General features: G+C 46.7%; 1 protein-coding gene across 6 annotated transcripts in view; it reads left to right on the top strand.

Annotated features, from left to right (window-relative positions):
• Positions 1–19470, top strand: part of PALM2AKAP2 (PALM2 and AKAP2 fusion) — a 396876-nt gene that overhangs the window by 232411 nt on the left and 144995 nt on the right. For 4 of the 6 annotated variants that reach the window (XM_084628550.1, XM_084628549.1, XM_084628548.1 and 1 more), the window contains one exon: positions 2724–2806. In XM_084628550.1, the coding sequence (XP_084484676.1) occupies positions 2724–2806 (83 nt within the window). Of the gene's footprint in view, positions 1–2723; positions 2807–16938; positions 17053–17860; positions 18308–19470 lie in introns of those variants that run through there. The other 2 variants (XM_084628551.1, XM_084628552.1) reach the window with 2 other exon arrangements.

The following is a 19470-nucleotide window of genomic DNA, read 5'->3' as shown; positions in this document are numbered from 1 at the left end:
CTCGGCAGAAGATGGTACAAGAGGACTGCTAGCAATCCGTATCGCCTGCCCGCTCACCATAAGACGGTTCAATAGGACTGACTGCAGGACTAAAGAGAATGACCTGATCAAGTCACTCCAAATTTAGTCCCTGCGCACATGTCTGCCCAGGCGCTCCTGATCGACCTCACAGAGGCGACCAGGAGCACCTCGGACATGATGATGACAGCTACCAGTCCTACTGTACTGTCTGCTGCCACAAGGCAATGGGTTGCTGCTGCTGTGTAGCAATGCAGTACCACGTCTGCCAGCACCCAGGAGACATAGGGTGACAGTGAGCTGAGCGGGCTCCATGCTTGCCGTGGTATGGCGTCTGCACGGGTAACTCAGGAAAAAAGGCACAAAACGATTGTCTGCCCTTTCTTTCACGGAGGGAGGGAGGGAACGGGGGCCTGACGATATGTACCCAGAACTACCCGCGACAATGTTTTAGCCCCCTCAGGCATTGGGATCTCAACCCAGAATTCCAATGAGCAGCGGAGACTGCGGGAACTGTGGGATAGCTACCCACAGTGCAACACTCTGGAAGTCGACGCTTGCCTCGGTACTGTGGAAGCGCTCCGCCGAGTTAATGCACTTAAAGCATTTTCTGTGGGGATACACACACTCGAATATATAAAACCGATTTCTAAAAAACCGACTTCTATAAATGCGACCTAATTTCGTAGTGTAGACATACCCTGAATAATCTTGCACTATTAAACAGCTGCTGTGTTGTGTCCCTGAGGTGGCTGTATTGCACTGATGGCCAAAGCTATTTATATATATTTAGGGCTTCTGTTTTGGGGGGTATTTTCATTTTTCAGAATTTATTTTTGGCAATGTAAATTTTTTTATGCAGATGTAGAAAGACAATGGAGCAAATTAACCAATCAATTTGCAAACCTCTGGAAGATAATAATGTGATAAGTAACAGTCAGCATCGATTTGTCAAGAACAAATTGTCAAACCAACCTGATAGCTTTCTTTGACAGGGTAACAAGGCTTGTGGATAGGGAGGAAGCGGTATCTTGACTTTGCTAAAGCTTTTGATACTGTCTCGTATGACTTTCTCATAAACTCGGGAAATGCAACCTGGATGGAGCTACTATAAGGTGGGTGCATAACTGGTTGGAAAGTCATTCCCAGAGATTAGTTATTAGTGGTTCAGTCATGCTGGAAGGGCATAACGAGTGGGGTCCTGCAGAGATCAGTTCTGAGTCCGGTTCTGTTTAATATCTTCATCAGTGATTTAGATAATGGCATAGAGAGTACACTTATAAAGTTTGTGGACGATACCAAGCTGGGAGAAGTTGCAAGTGCTTTGGAGGATAGGATTAAAATTTCAAAATGATCTGGACAAACTGGAGAAATAGCCTGAAGTAAATAAGATGAAATTCAATAAGGACAAATGCAAAGTACTCCACTGTGTGTGCAACTGACTGTTCGTTCCTTACAAAATGGGAAATGACTGCCTAGAAAGGAGTACTGTGGAAAGTGATCTGGGGGTCATAGCGCACCACAAGCTAAATATAAGTCAACAGTGTAACACTGTTGTGCCAAAAAAAAAAAAAGCAAACATCATTCTGGGATGTATTAGTAGGAGTTCTTGTAAGCAAGACACGAGAAGTAATCTTCCACTCTACTCCGTGCTGATTAGTCCTCCACTGGAGTATTGTGTCCAGTTCTGGGCGCCACATTTCAGGAAAAATGTGGACAAATTGAAGAAAGTCCAAAGAAGAGCAACAAAAATGATTAAAGGTCTAGAAAACAAACCTATAAGGAAAGATTGGGGGGGTGGGGGAAATGGGTTTTAGTCTGGAAAAGAGAAGACTGAGTGAGGACATAAGTTTTCAAGTACATAAAAGGTTGTTACAAGGAGGAGGGAGAATTATTCTTCTTAACCTCTGAGGATAGGACAAGAAGCCATGGGCTTCAATTGCAGCAAGGGAGGTTTAGGTTGGACATTAGGAAAAACTTCCTAACTGTCAGGGTGGTTAAGCACTGGAATAAATTGCCTAAGGAGGTGGTGGAATCTCCATCCCTGGACATTTTTAAGAGCAGGTTGGACAAACACCTGTTAGGGATGGTCTAGATAATACTTAGCCCTGCCATGAGTGCAGGGGACTGGACTAGATGACTTCTCGAGGTCCCTTCCAGTCCTATGATTCTATGCCCCAAAAGGTGGGGGGAGGTTGGGGGATTTTTGTGTACATACATACTATAATAAGTAATCTCGTTGTAATGTTTCCCAGTGTGTGCTATTGACATAGCACTGTTTCAAACAGCACCATGTTAAAGCACACTAGATGACTAGAGAACCGTTAGTGCTCATCAGCAGGCTCTACACAGATCAATTAATGTGCAACACCTCAGTGCACTTTATAAAACCGGCCCCTGTAGTCTACGTTTCTGCTGTGGAGACCCTTACCATTTCTGGTATCTTTCCTATGTTTTTTGGATAAACGCTGATTTCACTTTTTTGTATTGGGGTGGTTTTGTTGGTGTTCAGCGGTTAAAACTTAAAACCAGAAGCCCTAATAATAGTTTTATTGAGAATATTTTTAAAGGACAAGGTAAAGATTTTCTCAATAAAACTAACACAACATTGAGCCAAACACAACACGTCACTGAAACAAAGCAAGTACTGCATCCAAACAAGACAAACGTTTAAATAAGTATACTCTCCCTGACTCTGTTCACAGGAGTGAAGGGAATGGCTGTGTTGCCTAAGGATGGAAGAGGATCATGCTCATGTGAAAGCCCCGAAACAGCAGTGACTGGGATGGTAAGTTTATATTCACTTTTTACTTGTCAGCAAGTTATGGATTCATGCTCTGTGGAAACCAATAGTAGGTGACAGCTGTCAGAGTGGTAACTGTGTTAGTCTGTATCAGCAAAAACAATGAGGAGTACTTGTGGCACCTTAGAGATTAACCAATGTATTTGGGCAGATGGCCTACATTTTCCGCTGTGTGATGACAGAATTTTCCTTGGCAGGAACAGTTTATCAGTATAAGTTCCATGCTACTCAACTGGCCTCAGGTGGGTCCTTTCCTAAATATTTTGAGACCTGATCCAACAGGGAGGCTTAGGAGGGCTGGTTTTTAGGATATGACTGAAATATTTGATTTCTAGCAGAGGTGACAGCAACACCGATTGGAGCACTGAAAAACAGGCAACTCTTAAAGGGATCTCAAACAAGTGCCAGCTCTGTTGCCGCCCAGTAAAATGTTTTCGGCAGCTCACAGCAAAACTAGGCTTTAGCTAGTTTGTTTGAATGAATCAATTTTGAGACCCACCCCTCCAGCCTATTCTCTTCTCCACCCTCCTCAGAGCTCTCTTCATCTGGGCCAGGTCTGTGGTCCCTAGGGTCACCAGCTCCTTGTAAGCACTGGGAAACCGCATGTGGAACAGCTCAGAAACCTAGGGAAGGAGTAATAGACAGAGACCCATGTATACCTGCACACCACTTAGAGTCTGGGCTCAGCTTGCAAGGTGCTGATGACTCCGAGTTGTGTTGAGTACCCTCAGCTGTTGGAGAGGCACGGTCAGAGGTGGATATATTTCTGGGCAGTTCTTTGTCTTCCTGCCGTGACTTCTAATGTACGGTCTGGGCACATACAGTTGTGTGTTTAGAAATTTGAAGAAATAAGTAAAAGATGCAGGCGGGGAAAATAAAGGACTGAAGTCCATGGGAGTTGAAGGCAATAAGCTCCTTGTAAAATCAGGACTTGTGTTCAATGCCTATTGAAATAAATACATGCGAAACGTTCATATCTTGGACCATATGTGACCTGGAGTCTCTAAATTCCTGAGTTCCTGTGGCTTCAAGTAAAATCACTACAAACCTAAATATACTGGACAATTTTGTGGAACCACAAAAGTGCCTCCCATATTAGGAAATCTACAGGAACACCAAGTGAGAGCTCATCTTTCTCTCATTTTTAAAAATAACATCTTACTTAATAAAATGATCCTATGCACAGCAAAGGGAAAAGCTTAATGACATTGGCAGAGTTCTGTAATAGGAAGGTGGACTCGATTATCGTTGTCACTATGAACAAAATCAGCAAAATGTTGTTACAGGAAACGGAATAAAGAACAGTAAAGCACCCTTAGCGGCATTCAAAAAAACCAAAATTGATCAGAGCAAGTTATCCCAAGCTGCAATGTTCACTCAAAAGTTGCTAACTTTAGCAGAGCTTCATAAACTGCATGGTGAAGTTTGAGGTTTATATTTTTGCAAAGATTACAGACTGTCACTAGTTCTGTGCTAGAGTATGAAACAACCAGACAGCATCTGCTTCTCTAAGCTGCAATCTGCTGAGAGGCAAACCCAATCCTGTTGAATCCCTAACACAATTCACCTTGCTGCTTTGAACAATGAAATGACCAATGTAATACAAAAAAGCATGAATGGGCCCCATTTGGATCAAGTCCAAAAAGCTGGATACAGATATAGCTAGAACATTTTTAGATGATAACCATAGAGGTTCATTGCTCAGCTGGTGTAAATCAGCATAGCACCATTGATAACACTTGTTGATTTACACCAAGTGAAGACCTGGCCCATAAAGTTCCTCTCAGCCTAATGAAACCTGGAATTGTAAGACCAAATTGTGCTCTAAGTCAGGGGTCTCAAACACGCAGCCCACGGGGTTATTTCCTGTGGCCAACCAAGCTCCCCGCACCCCCCCCGGGTTCCCCCCGGAGTTATTTCCTGTAGGCTGCCAAGCTCCCCTCCCTCCAGCGTGCTGCATTCCCACTCCTCTACCTACCTCCAGGTGCTTCCCGCTGCCAAACAGCTGTTTGGTGGTGCTTAGCACCAGGGCTGGCTCTAGGCACCAGCAAACCAAGCACATACTTGGGGCGGCATTCTGGCCCTTCTTTTTTTTTTTTTTTTTTTTTTTTTGCTTCAGCGGCATTCCGCTTGGGACAGCAAAAAGCCTAGAGCCAGCCCTGCTTAGCGCTTTCCAGGAGGGAAGGGTGAGGAGCCACGTGCTGCGGAGAAGAGGAAGGGATTTGGGGCAGGGACAGGGCGAAGTTGGGGTGGGGACTTTGGGGAAGGGATTAGAAAGGGGGTGGGAGGAGGCAGGGCCTCATGGAAGGGGTGGTGTGGGGGGGGCGGGGGCAGCGGGGTGTGTGTGTGTCAGTGATGCGGCCCTGGGGCCAATATATTAGTCTTCATGTGGCCCTCGTGGTAATTCAAGTTTGAGATCCCTGCTCTAGGTTATGCACATTGCCACGCCCTTGTCCCTGAGGCCCCCAATGGAGGATGCGCAGCATCCGATATTAAACTACTGCACCTTGTGACTAAAATGAAGTGTAGCATCAGTCTTCTTTATGCCACAGTTAAAACACGGCCCTCGTGAACAGTTGCTACATGTCACGTCTTCAAGACCAGCCAAGCCAGGCCCATGAGTTCATGAAGACTCAATTTCAGAAAAATCTTATTGCGGAACTTTACTTTCTTGATCTGCTTGCATAACCTATTATATACATGCAATGCTTTCTGGGTGGTGAGAATAACATGTTCTCTGCTATTTGAGACTCTCTTGTAGCTGTAGTTCAAAACGGAGATTGTGTGTGGGTGGTATAAACTGCAGCTGTTTTCTTTATTCTTCTACCCTCGTTACTGCTTAATGGGAGAGAGTTGACATCTGCGTATGCCATTCTGTTCTTCCTCTGCAATATTTACTTTACAAGTGATAGGGAGGCTCAGTGTGGACAACCTGTAATTTCAATTGCAGATTTTTGTAGCGATGTCTGGTCAATAGGTAGGTTCTAGGGAATCAGAGCTCTAGTTATAACTGATAATTCAATCCACGGGCTAGGATATCTTTCAAGAGACACGCATAAACCAGAGCAGGCAGTTCAGATTATCCCTTTAGCCCACTGTTTTGGCTGTGCTGCAGTGGGTACCCTTGCAAGTACAGTATTTTCCAGGGACTACACCTCTGATCAGCAGTTCTGGCATGGTTCAGGGACCATCTTAAGCTGCCTACACTCATGGTGGCGTGTAGAGTCAAACACTGCACACCACCCAAGCACAGGTATAAATAGGGTGACCAGATGTCCCGATTTTTATAGGGACAGTCCCGATTTTTGGGTGGGTCTTATATAGGCTCCTATTACCCCTCCACCCCCTGTCCCAGTTTTTCACACTTGCTGTCTGGTCACCCTAGGTATAAATAGCAGGGTAGACAGTACTGCTTAGGCAAGCAGGATCAAGACATGTCAGAACCCTAGGGTATGTACCCTACACGGTTCTCTGCATGCCCAAGAAGTGCAGTGTTCTGCTTCAGGGAGCTGCCAGAGCCTTTCTCAGCTGTAGTGAAAAGCTCCAGCACTCCTGAAGCTGTCAAAGCCTTCCCTCATGGCTGTCTCCTCCCTGCCAGAGCTTTTAACTGCAGCACGTATGCTACATGCCTTGCCGCCACAAGTGTAGACAAGGCAGCATTGTGCAGCCCCATATTTTAATAAACCATTGAAAGGACCAAGTACACATCATGACATTGTACCTTAAGTACATATGTGGCCCCCTTTACCATAGAATCTGAGCCCCTTACAATCATTTAACCATACAACACTCTTGTGAGGTAGGGAAGTGCTGTTCGCGTCATTTTGCAGGTGCGGAACTAAAAGTAATTGACTTGCCCAAAGTCACGCAGGAAGTCTGGAGTAGAGACCTGAACCCATGGCTCCCAAGTCCTAGGCTTCTGCCCTAACCACTAGTCCAATTGCTTCTGCTTTATTACCAGAATAGTTACCGAAGACCCAGGCCCTGAATCTACACTCATGCTAACATACACCAATAGGAGATGAAAATTAGTCCAACAAACTCTGGCAAGTTTCATTCACTTCATTGGGCTGTTTCTACAACAAACCAAAGGCCAGAGCACCAAGAACAGGGTAAAGAGGTGGGAACTGACTCTTACACAGTGTGGCTTAAAATGTCAAAGGTGACCAATGACTTCAGGTGCATCAATAGTTTGGATGCTCAGATTGAGACATCTTAAAGGGGCCTGACTTCCAGGGAGTGGATGCTCAGCCCTCAAGGGGTTAGGTACCCCAAATCCCTGATCATCTTTTAAAATTTAGACCTGCATGTGTGGTATAGGAATTCCTACCCCCCGTAATTGGTGTCAGATCTTGCTATCATTCCAAGCATGGGGGTCTGTTAAAATCCATGAGCATGCTATGAGTCAATTTCAGAGAGCAAATTAATCTATTTTAGGTAGCTAAAGCCATCCTCGGTTGACTTCTGCCAGTTTGAATTCTTATTCTCCATAGGCCAAATTTTCCTCTTACACTGGTTGCAGCCACATTCATGGTCAAGTCAATGGGACTGGAGTGAAGTAATGGAGAGGAGAATCTGGCTAATTTATTGGGTTGCTCAGAGTGCAAAACTAAGCATTCATTTACAATTATGCCTTTCGCTAATTGCTCTTGAACACGTACTGTGGCTGATATTGAGCAATGCAGCAGTGTGAGTTGTCAAAAGCTATTACAGCCATTACGTTTGACCTGTGGCACTGTAATGTTTTGTGCCTCAGCTTGGGAACTGTCACAGGGAAGTACCAAAACTGTCATTCTGTCATGCTGGTATGTAAAATGTACCCACCTGGCTTCACACCCAAAGACAAATATGATTGCCCACTCAGAATGTATTCTAATGAGATATCAAAATGCAAGAAGTGATTGGTAGTGCAGAGCTGGATTTCCATATAGATTGCAGTCTCTTTTAATGAGCAGGCCTAGAATTGGATACTAGTCCCATTGTAGCATTATAGTTACATTTTGCATGATTTCACTTATGAGCTGAAAATGCAGTGAATCTAAGATCTCCATCTTCTACTTAATTTGGTGAGAAGCTATGCTTATCCAACAATGGCCTGATCCCAAGACACCTGATATCAGTGGGGCTCTTTCCTTTGTAGTTCAAGAAAACAGCTGTTTGTCTTTAGCAGTTGTTTTTATCATTGGAGAAGTGAGAATTTTATTTTCTGACTATATCAAGTTTCTTCAGTACTAAGAATCTCTGGGTAGACTTGGTTTCATCACTTAACTATTCCAGTGTGATTGGTCTTCTCTCTTCCATAGCCAGTGCCATATCCTGTGCTTGTGACCATTCTAACATCATTGTGAGAGTTGGGACTATCTTGAATCTTCATAGCCTATATCCTGGGTATGAGGAAAGCTAGATGTAGATGGAAGACTGCTTAATTTATGAAGATTTGTATTTTAATATGTAAAATTCAGGAGCTTTAAAGGTATTGGAGTTTAGCAGCATGGAGACAGAAAAGGTTAGTAATATGACTTAGCACTTTAAAAAATACGATATTAAGGGTCTTACTGATCATCTTTAAAGAGATAAATAATGTAGAATCAGTTAACCTGTGTGACTGTCTTTCCTCTTATGGCCAAGGTCAGCAACATTGATGTTGATGAATCAAAATTATCCTTTGGTTACAATAAGGATAAATATTCCATGATCAATGGATGGTTTTTTTACTCATAGATTACAGGCATGGTATTGCAAATATTTAAACCTATGAGGGTCTTGAGAACTTGCAGCCCTAAGTCTTTATTTCCATGCTGGTGGAGGTAAATGTAAGAATTCCCTTGGATACAAAAGGTTTTGAAGTCCCTCATTTCTCAAATCTAATAGAATGAATACAATTAGTAAGATAAGCACCTCTTCTCTTCAGTGTGGTGAAACCAGCTCCTGCAACAGAACGGGCTCCCTTACCCTCTGTCTGTGCAATGTAAAGGTGAACAATGCCTCTACAGGGGCAGGTATCCGAGCTCATCCACCAAAAATGTTGTCTGAATGGTCTATTATGCAGCCACATCTGCATTATTTAAAAGGCCTACCTCCAACTTCTGTCTGTCTCCTTCTCCTCTGGCCCTCCATCCTGTCAGTATCCCTCAGGGTTTTGTTTCTGCACTCTATCCTTGGCCAACGTCATCTGGTCGCACTGCTTCAGCTATTGCCTATCACCCCTATATTAATAAATTCTTGATCTACCTCTCCACCTCATAGTCTTCCCTTCCATTCCGCCTCACATCTCCACTTGCCTCAGTCTTCCTAGATGCCCTACCACCATCCCAAAATTAAAATGGCACAAAATAAACCCCTCTTTCACCTCCCTCCCATCCCATGTCATACCTGTATTTTTCTCCCTTTTTCTCCTTTCTATGTTACTGCTGTTGACTTGATAACCTCCCTGTTCCTCAGCCTAGCCATTTTCTTATCTTGTAATGCAGTTTCCTTCTCATCCCACATTCTGGCATTAAATCCTGCCAGTTTTTCTGCTACCCCTCTTCCAAAATCCACCTGTTCCTCTCCATTTTGATCACTAAGGTCTCTATCTTACCTTGACTCCTGCAGTCTCCTCTCATCTGGACTTCAATCCATCCAAAATACTGTCTCAAATCTAGCTTGCATGCTACTCTAAGCACATCCCAACTCTCTTCAAAGCCTCTAAGTGGCTTTCCCCCTCACTTTTTGCACCAAATAGAGGCAATAACTTACACTTCAAGTCAATTGAAGTTTGTTAGTTCCTACAAGCCTCCCCTTTCATTTCCTGTCATTTTCCCTACTTGCCTCTGCCAAAGGTCCATAACTGCCCCTTTTGATTACTTCTGTCATCTGCACCTTCCCTCATGGTGACCCTTAATCTTGGAACCACCACTTTAGTACACTCTAACTCAACTCTCATTATTATTTATACTTGGAGAACATAACAGTCCCAATGAGGGATCAGTGCCTCATTGTGTTAAGTGCTGTAAACACACATCATAAAAAGACTGTCTCTGCCCCACAAAAATTACAATCTAAATAGAGTTGTACCCGTGTTGTTCCCAGGATTAGAGACAAGGTGGGTGAGGTAATATCTTTTATACACAGAATATGCTCTGAGGAAGTCCAAGATACACAATGTCACACATTCAAAACAGCCTTCACCAAACAAAGTGAAGCAGATCCCATCATGGAACAAGACACACAAATGCTCTCAGAGAACCTGCTTTAAGAAAAAAAAACCCACACCTCAAATTGTCATGGACCACCCCACACTGGAATCCACAGAGGATATCACTAAACAATTACAACCCATACTTGATGGTGATCCCATCCAGATAGAAATCTTTCCCAAACCCCCCTCTTCGGGCCTTCAAACACCTCACCCCAACCTCATCAGAAGCAAGCTCCACACAGAGGGAAACACTAACTTAAAGTGGCACCAGCCCCTGCTACAACAAATGCAAAACCTGCAGACCTATTACCACAGCTACAATAATCAATCCTCCCCTCCCCACACACATCTTTCAAGAGCCATGCATCCTACACAGGCCTATCACAACATATGGTGTATCTCATCCAGTGCACTAAATGGTCCAATAACTGAGTGAAAAGAGACCATCACTAGGCTCTAGAATGAACTCTCAGAAAAATGAGACAAAAGCACCATATCACCTGTGGGTGAACACTTCTCATAAAATAATCATTCCATAGCTGACAGTCCTCATTCTCAAAGGAAAGCTGCACCACACCTTAAAAAGAGGAGTTTAAATTCATAACTTTGCTAGACACTAAAAATCATGGATTCCCTAAAGACTCTGGATTTACGGCTGACTATAACATCACATAACCCGCTAGCCCTCCTTTGTCCTATGACTGCAATGTGTTAACTACCCACTTCACCTTGAATGGTATCTTGCAACATGGGTTAAGCAAATGAGTGAACAGTCTGTTCCGCTTGGTATTTAGCTGTCACACTCTGTGCTTGTCTACACTTGAAATGCTCCTGAAGCGTTTTAGCATAGCAGAGATACAGGCTGGGGTGGAATTGTGCAGAGATGTACATAACTTTTATTGGTATGGATTTGTGATGACTGTATTACCCAAAATTAGGAATTGCCATGAGTGAGGTATGCAACTGTTCCCAAACAAGGTGCAGTAAAACTCATATCATGCCACATAACATGTGTTATAGATTTCTTACAGTGCGTGGGTAGGCTGACTTATTTGTTTTGGAGGAAGAGGGAAGCTGAGGGCTGAATGGTGGGACTGCCCACTGAAAGAGTAGAAAACATGATTTCATGTTGATGTCAAGTGCAGAATACAGTAACTTCATTCTGCTGGATTCCACTATGAATAGTTCTCCACTCTGGGACTGTTTACACATCCACACGCTGTAGTAAGTATTAGTAGGATTAGGTTTGTAACTTGATGGTTGATGAAACAGTTCACTACTTGCACAACACTGAAGTCAATGGGACTACTTGTACCTGGTTGCATGATCAGGCTTTTATGTGATACAAACATGCAGTAAGATGGATATATATTTATAAGTGAGCCTCTTAGCCATCTGAGGAATGTAGCAATTAAAATTTAGTAATAGGGCAGGACATAGAGACCTCTAGCAAGACTGAGCCCCTAGTGAGGTTAGGAGCTGTACAAACACATTGTAATACCTTCAGGGCAGGGACTGTCTTTTATCTCACTAGACAAGAAGAGAAAGTGACTTTCCTTAAGTCATGTAGTAGGTTAATGACAGAGCCAGGAATAGGGCTCCTGCCTCACACGCCTGTTCAGTATCCACCAGACCATACTGCTTCTCTGTAATAAGTATTCCACCCTTGTATTGAATATAAAGCATTTATGAATGTGACCTCCAAGTTTCCCACAGCACTTATGCTAACTAACTGACCGGATCACTGAATTCATTGGGCTCTTAGGAAATGCACAGAGAACAGCCAGAAGTTCCATTTTCCTTTCATACTTGTAGTACTGCACAGCTGTGTGTTCCTTCGTTCAAATTATCAGCATGTCAGTCTGAGCTTGGGGGGGAAGATTCTAATCTCCAACTTTCTGGCTGCTAATTTAAGACTTTTTAAATCTGCATTACAAGAAAAACCCGTTCCTCTTCCTCACTGAAAATTGTGGATGGAGACGAACAGATAAGGCATCACGTTTCATTGCCACATTTCCTTTCCTTTTGTAATGGGAGAAGACCTGAGAAAAGAGGTCCCTGTTTCTTAGTGAGAAGTAAACCAAGACTTAACCCCCCATCCCTACAACAGATTACTATAGCTACTCTATCACGGTCAAGGCTGCAGCAGCCTTTGTGGATGTGGTCCCCATCCCCTTTACCCCCTACCCCCACGTAGGTCTGAGATCCACTTTTCCCAAAGCCTGACTGAAACTACTGTTACACAAGGGCACCTCCATGGCTTCCATGAAGACTGCAGAACAGTGCTGCCCTGCACACTAGGCCAGAGCATGCAGGGCCTTCCATAACCCCATGAGTCACAAATAGAGCTGTCAGAGTTCCTTCTCCACTCTGAACTCTAGGCCACAGATGTGGGGACCCACATGAAAGACCCCCTAAGCTTATTCTTACCAGCTTAGGTTAAAAACTTCCCCCAGGTACAAACTTTGCCTTGTCCTTGAACAGTATGCTGCCACCACCAAGTGTTTTAAACAAAGAACAGGGAAAGAGACCACTTGGAGACATCTCCCCCCCCCATGCCCTACACCCCCTTTCCTGGGGAAGGCTTGATAATAATCCTCACCAATTTGTACAGGTGAACACAGACCCAAACCCTTGGATCTTAAGAACAATGAAAAATCAATCAGGTTCTTAAAAGAAGAATTTTAATTAAAGAAAAGGTAAAAGAATCACCTCTGTAAAATCAGGATGGTAAATACCTTACAGGGTAATCAGATTCAAAACATAGAGAATCCCTCGAGGCAAAACCTTAAGTTACAAAAAACAGGAATAAACCTCCCTCTTAACACAGGGAAAATTCACATAAAACAAAAGATAAACTAATCCGCCTTGCCTGGCTTACCTATACTGGTTGCAGTATTGGAGACTTGGATTAGGATGGGTTGGAGAAGATGGATTTCTGCCTGGCCTCTCAATCCCAAGAGAGAACAACACGTAAATAAATAGCACAATACAAAAGCCTCCCCCACAAGATTTGAAAATATCGTGTCCCCTTATTGGTCCTTTGGGTAGGTGCCAGCCAGGTTAGCTGAGCTTCTTAACCCTTTACAGGTAACAGGATGTTGCCTCTGGCCAGGAAGGATTTTATAGCACTGTATACAGAAAGGTGGTTACCCTTCCCTTTATATTTATGACAAGAGCATTTTCCCATCCTTGGGTATTCAGCCCAATACTGGGCCTTCCAATAGTTGGACTGAAAGAATTTCTTCCTTTGAGATTTTCCCAACATATTCCCCATTTTAAGGGTCTGCCTCCCTGCCCAGCAGAGTTGTTCAAAACTGAAGGTACATTCTTGGTATAATTGTACATGTGAACAAAATGTGCTTCACTGAAATTAGACTCTAGGGTGTCATTAAACGATTCCATTATTAATGAAGGGAGGGCATAATTTTCTTCTGGGGTTGTAACTGTTAAAAATGCAAATTACAAGCAATAGGCAATACTCATTTAAAATATCTGTTTTGAAATATTACTTGACTTCCTGTGGTGTATTATCTGTGCCCTGCCTCATTAATACTAATTAAATGCTTCCCTGCTGTAAGAAGTAAAAGAAAAAAAAATCAAAACAGCATCAGGGTTACTTGCTATATTGCTTCTGCTAACAAAACAAAACTCCATGTTGAACTTATACAATTAAATCTAATTCAGTACAGGGGCAGTAAGATGGGGCAGGAGGTGCTGTACTGAAGATTCAGAAATATGTTAATCTCTTTGGAGTTGCAGCATCTTCAGCTCTTATAAAGGTCACCATTTTCTTTTGAGTTCTTTTTATTCACTTTCTGCTTTCTAAGCCTTTAGGGCACACTTGCATCATGTTGTCAAGCTTTTCTCTCCAAGCGCAAGTGCTAGAAACTTACTACTTTACTTGGTTTTTTTTTTTTTTAATGAAAACTGAGATTCTATGATCCCAGCAGGTGCAGCGTTAAGAAAAACACCAAATCTTGCAAGATTTGTAATATAGTCACGACAGTTGGCAACATCTGAGGTTTCTTATCTATCTTCCCCCAACAGCATCTTTGTCTGTGATCCTCATGTACCTGTGCACATGTAAGGGGACTGTTGCCCCTTACTAACATTCAGTGGGGGTGTTTTGGTTGGCTAGCTCCCAGTACTAAAAAGGGGGAAGGGTCGATGGGGAATCAGGACCCTGAGACTGACAGCCCCCAGGAACAATGGGGAGAGGCCAATGCTCCAGGTCAGCCTGAATGACGGGGCGGGCTGGCTAATCAGGGAGTCAGGAGGCCAGGGAGGTCCCGTCCTCTGTGTGAGCTGGAATTGCCAGGGTCAGACAAAGTGGGGCCGAGCTAAGGAGAAAGCAGGGGCCCAAGTTGAGTGGGGGAGCAGAGCTGTGCCAGATCCAGAGGAACCAGAAAAGCAGCCCAGAGAGAGCAGACCCTGTGCTGGGAGCAGAGCTGCAGCCCCAAAGCCAGAGGCACAGCCCTGAGAGAGCAGACTTGCCCTGGGAGGAGAGCTGCAGCAACCAGAGGCAGAGGGGCCAGAGAAGCAGCCCAGGAAGCAGGTCAGTGCTGGGAGCAGAGTCACAGAAGCAGCCTGCAGAGCAGACCTGTCCTGGGAGCAGAGCTGGAGCAACCAGAGGCAGAGGGGCCAGAGAAGCAGCCCAGGAAGCAGGTCAGTGCTGGGAGCAGAGTCACAGAAGCAGCCTGCAGAGCAGACCTGTCCTGGGAGCAGAGCTGGAGCAACCCGAGGCAGAGGGGCCAGAGAAGCAGCCCAGGAAGCAGGTCAGTGCTGGGAGCAGAGTCACAGAAGCAGCCTGCAGAGCAGACCTGTCCTGGGAGCAGAGCTGGAGCAACCCGAGGCAGAGGGGCCAGAGAAGCAGCCCAGGAAGCAGGTCAGTGCTGGGAGCAGAGTCACAGAAGCAGCCTGCAGAGCAGACCTGTCCTGGGAGCAGAGCTGGAGCAACCAGAGGCAGAGGGGCCAGAGAAGCAGCCCAGGAAGCAGGTCAGTGCTGGGAGCAGAGTCACAGAAGCAGCCTGCAGAGCAGACCTGTCCTGGGAGCAGAGCTGCAGCAACCCGAGGCAGAGGGGCCAGAGAAGCAGCCCAGGGAGCTGGAGGCAGAGCAGCAGCAGCTGTGCAGAGACCGAGTGGTGGAGCTGGGGCTGGAGCTGGGGGGACCCTGGGCAGTGGGCCCAGCACAGGGAGATGCCTCAGCCAAGGGGCTCTGCAGGCCAGGCTTGGATCGTAACCCCGACGGGGGGGGCGACACTGGGAAGAAGGGTCCTGCCACTTAGAGCCTGGGAGCGTGTGGCCACCACCAGAGCAAGTGTCCAACCCCCAGCATCCCTGCAGCACAGCCAGGGCCTGAGAAGAAGGCCTGGGCCTTACAAGGAGCAGACTGTGAACTGCCCGGACATTCCAGAGACACTGTTTGTGATGTTCCCTGCCGCAGAGCGGGGTGATGTGTTTCCTTTAACCTTTCCCATTTTTCCTTATTCTTTTTAAAATTAATTGTTGATTAAATAACTTGCATTTGCTTTAACTTGTAGGTAATGGTCAGTGGGCCAGAGAAGTGCCCAGGGCAGAGAGAACACCCTGGAGTGGGGACACCCTAGCCCCTGTCCTAGGTGACCACAGCAAGGTTGGAGGTCGAGCCCCGCAGGAACCCTGGGCCCAGCCTTGTTGGGGTCATGAGGACTCTGCCAGACAGGAGAGTGGAAGGGGAGTCCTCAAGGGCAGGGAGGCCACTGGGTAAAGGAAGTGGGAGCTAGGACTCAGATCCTTTTCCTAGCCCACTTCACCGGGGTAGTGCAGAAGCCAGGAAAGTTCCCCACAAGAGCGGGTCTATTCCTCTGTTTACCCACATGTCGTAACTTGGCCTGCAGTTACACAGGGGCGTAAGACCTCCCCTTATAAACCTGTGTGAGCTATCAGGCAGAAAAGAGAAGGCAGGGACTGTGCGCCCACCTACTCCCCACCACAATCAGGTGGATAGAGAAGGGTACAGGCTTGGTTCTATCTGTCCTATTTACTGACAATACATGTGAGCCAGCGTGTATGTAGGGCGGTGGGAGGGGAGAGATGTGAATGACCCATACTAGCAGTAAATTACAACTTCCCGCTCTGTACCCTGAAGAAAGCAGGAGCCGAACCTCTACTTTGAGGGGTGTATGAGTCAAGGTGCCTTTAGGGGTGTTGCAGTTCAACTACCCCTTCCTCAGGTCTGAGCCTAAAGGCTCAATCTTGCCCCCAATGTATTCTCATCCTGCAATTTAGTTTATTCTGTATGAGTACCTAAGAGACCCCGCCCTAGAGCGGCACTCCTGGGTGCTAGGCACTGTAAACACACAGAACAAAAAACTGGTCCTTCTCCCAAAGAAAACTAAGGCTCTGTCTATGCTGCAAGCATAGGGTGCGATTCGGGTGCTCTGGGGACAGTGTGGGATGGCAGCTTGACACCCAGCTAGCTCTAGTTCGGTTGGGACAGGGAGCCGGGAAGTTGCAGTAGTGTGGACTAGACCTGGGGGGCGGGGGGGGAAGATATCCTAATTATAAAACAAGGGAGACCAGCTGGATGCAGACAGATGGGGGAACACAGTTCCCTGCGGCAAAGATCCCGTGTCATCCCAGCTCTAGGGTAGGCTTTAGCTTTGAAACACACCTAACAGCTCCCTGTACTTTCTTCCACCCTGCAGTAGCCCTGGCCTGAGACTCCCCAGGTACGAGGTGGACGTGGGTTTTCCTTCGCCGGGCCCGAGCCTGCCGGGAGGCTGGGGGGAGCCTGAGCGGGCGGCTCGCGGGGGCGGCAGCCCCAGCCCGCCCCTCGGCCGGCGCAGCGAGGCTGCTGGCTGGGCAGCCGCGGAGGAGGGACCGCGGGGAGGCGGCAGCGGGCTGGCGGCCTTCGGGGCACGCCGCGCGGGGAGGGGCGCTCGCCCGCCCGCCCCCCCCAGGCGCGCAGGGGGCTGCCGCAGTTGGCTGACGGGCTTCCCGGAGCCAGAGCTGGAGCCTCCGGGGGCACCTCTGGCGCTGCACCCTCGCCGCGGGGGCTGCAGCCCGGGTAAGTGGCCCCCGCTGGGTGCGCGGGGAGGGTAAAAGCGGCCCCCGCAGAGGGCGGGAGCGGGATGCCCCGGGTGGGGGGCTTGGCCCCGGGTGGCTGCTGCGGCCCCACGCAGCCGGGGCGGGCTTGCGGGCCACGGGACTCCATGCCGCAGGGCGGGCGGCTGTGTGGGCGCCGGGGGAGTAAGGCAGGGCTTGTGGCCGGAGTTGTCGGGGGCTGGGCATTGGGAGCGGTCAGTGGCGGGGTGCTGGGGCGATTGTTTCGGGGAGGGGGCGCGGTCTGGATATTGCGGGGTGGGGGGGCGGGGGTGTGTTCCGGGGGGGGGGTTGTAAGGGCTTCATGAACAGCGCAGGGTCCGTCGCGTCGGGGGGAACAAACAGCACCGGGCGTTGGGGTGCAAATATTGCGTGGCTTAAGCGGGAGGAAGTTCCGCGGGCTGCATTTAGCTGTGACCTCCAGGCCTGCCTGGAAGGGGAAAGGGCGGGGGGCGGTTTGCAAGTGGGGTCCGCAGCTCTGGAGGGAGCGGGGCTGGGCTGGAGGAAGGCAGGCGCCCCTGGGGGGCTGTGTTTCTCTGCAGCTGGTTCGGTTTGTGCTGGGGGGCGAGGGCGTGGGGGGGGGGTGCTGTTGAGGGGCAGGGTCCTTTCTGTGTGATTGGCTCGGCCATAGGAGGGCGGTGGGGGGCCCAGATGAAAGAGGGGCTAACCGGGGGAGCAGAGCCCGGAGAGAGCAGCTGCTGCCCTTGGCAGGGGCATGGCTGGATGCAGTGACGCCGAGGGAGAGGGGAGCTGCCAGTGACTGAACCCTCCATGGGTGCGGAATGTCAAACACTCCCTGCGATTTAATCTGCACCAGCGTGTTTCCCTGCTGCTGCGGGCACTCGCCAGCCAGCTCTTTCTCTTAGCGTTTTACAGGGTTGGAGGGAGTAGCCTGGGGAGGAAGGCTAGCTAATGAAATCCATGCAACAAGGATCCTGTGGAGTTCACTCATACAGCCCCCGCACAGCGCCTTCCCACTGGGGGTCCCCAGCAGTTCCTTTCAAGTCTCCTCACATCCTCTGCCTGGTTATTACGGAAGGATCCCACACTGTTCTTTGGGAAGCTGCAAAGCCTGACTTAATTCGCCTCCCTTTTTAAGCGCTGAGCTGGCAAGACCACTTCAGTCTTTTCTCTATGCTCCAGGTCCATTTGAACTTCAGAAAAGTCTTAAATGTAAATTAGGTGGGAATTCTTAGCACTCATCCTCTACGGAATACCAGGTAACATTTGAATAATATTTGCAACTGTAGGTACAAAGGTGACTGGGAGGCAATGAGTTAATTATCAGCTGGGAAATCTCAGTAGCACCCATGATAATTTGGGAGCTTTTCGAATGAGGTTATTTCTCTCAAGTGTTACAAATTTTCAGGGATCGTTTTTATTTAAAATTACCTTTCTCTGCTTGGCAAATGATGCCACCTCTGGATCACTGTGAAGTAACAAAGCACACTTGTTGCAGATTTTAAACGTTGAGGGTTTAATTTAAAGCCACTATAATATAGACTTCCCCCACTACTTCATACCCCATTTTTGGTGTCATTTTTGAAGGTTATTCAGATGTCTGTGTAGGAGGGTTAAGAGCCACTGTGTATGAGCAACCACTTGAGTTACTTAATGGGATTAATCATTGGTCAGAATGAGCACTAGCAGTATTAAGCCTTGGTGTTCAGCCATAATCACTTATCAGCTGCAGAAAATGTATGTTAAGGCAGTAACTTGTTTGAATGAATTCCCCGATTCTGATTTTAATAGTGAAATTAAAGTGTTTTTATTTTGAGATGTGATTAACATTTCAGCATTGTGATGAAATGCTGGATTCTAGCATTATCTCATAGCTCAGGTATGTCAATTGACATTCATGTCTGGTGAGTGCTTTGCAAGGGTTTTGCATAGCTGATAGGGATTTATTTCATTTCCACAATTATATTGTATTGACTCAACTGCCTTGGGAGTGCTACAAGCCTGCTTACCTTGTTTTAATGAGTGTGAGTTGATTCATATGTTACTAGCTCACAATGTTTTAAGTCACTACACACAGCTGAGTATGAAGTGCTGGGACACTTAAGATATTTGTTTAACATTCATTGTGCACATTCTTGAAAAGTCAGTTCATGGGTGAGGTTTTTTTTTGTTTAATTTCATTGCACAGCTCTGTGTCCGCCTGTATTTTTGACTTTGATAGCCCCTATCAGATTTTATTTCTGTACTAATTGGAAATTTTTAATGCAGATATAATTGAGGTTTAAAACACCTGCTCAAAGATTGTTTTACATGATGACCCATGTGAGCTCTTAAGTAAATTAAACCATGTAGGTGTCTTTTAATAGCACAGATAAGTAGCAGTAGTTCATAGGTTTCTGTATAAACCGATGGTTTTTCTCTT

Source organism: Lepidochelys olivacea (genome assembly GCF_965140295.1).
Source record: "Lepidochelys olivacea isolate rLepOli2 genome assembly, chromosome: 5".
Lineage (NCBI taxonomy): Eukaryota > Metazoa > Chordata > Testudines > Cheloniidae > Lepidochelys > Lepidochelys olivacea.
This window is presented reverse-complemented; position numbering and strand designations above follow the sequence as displayed.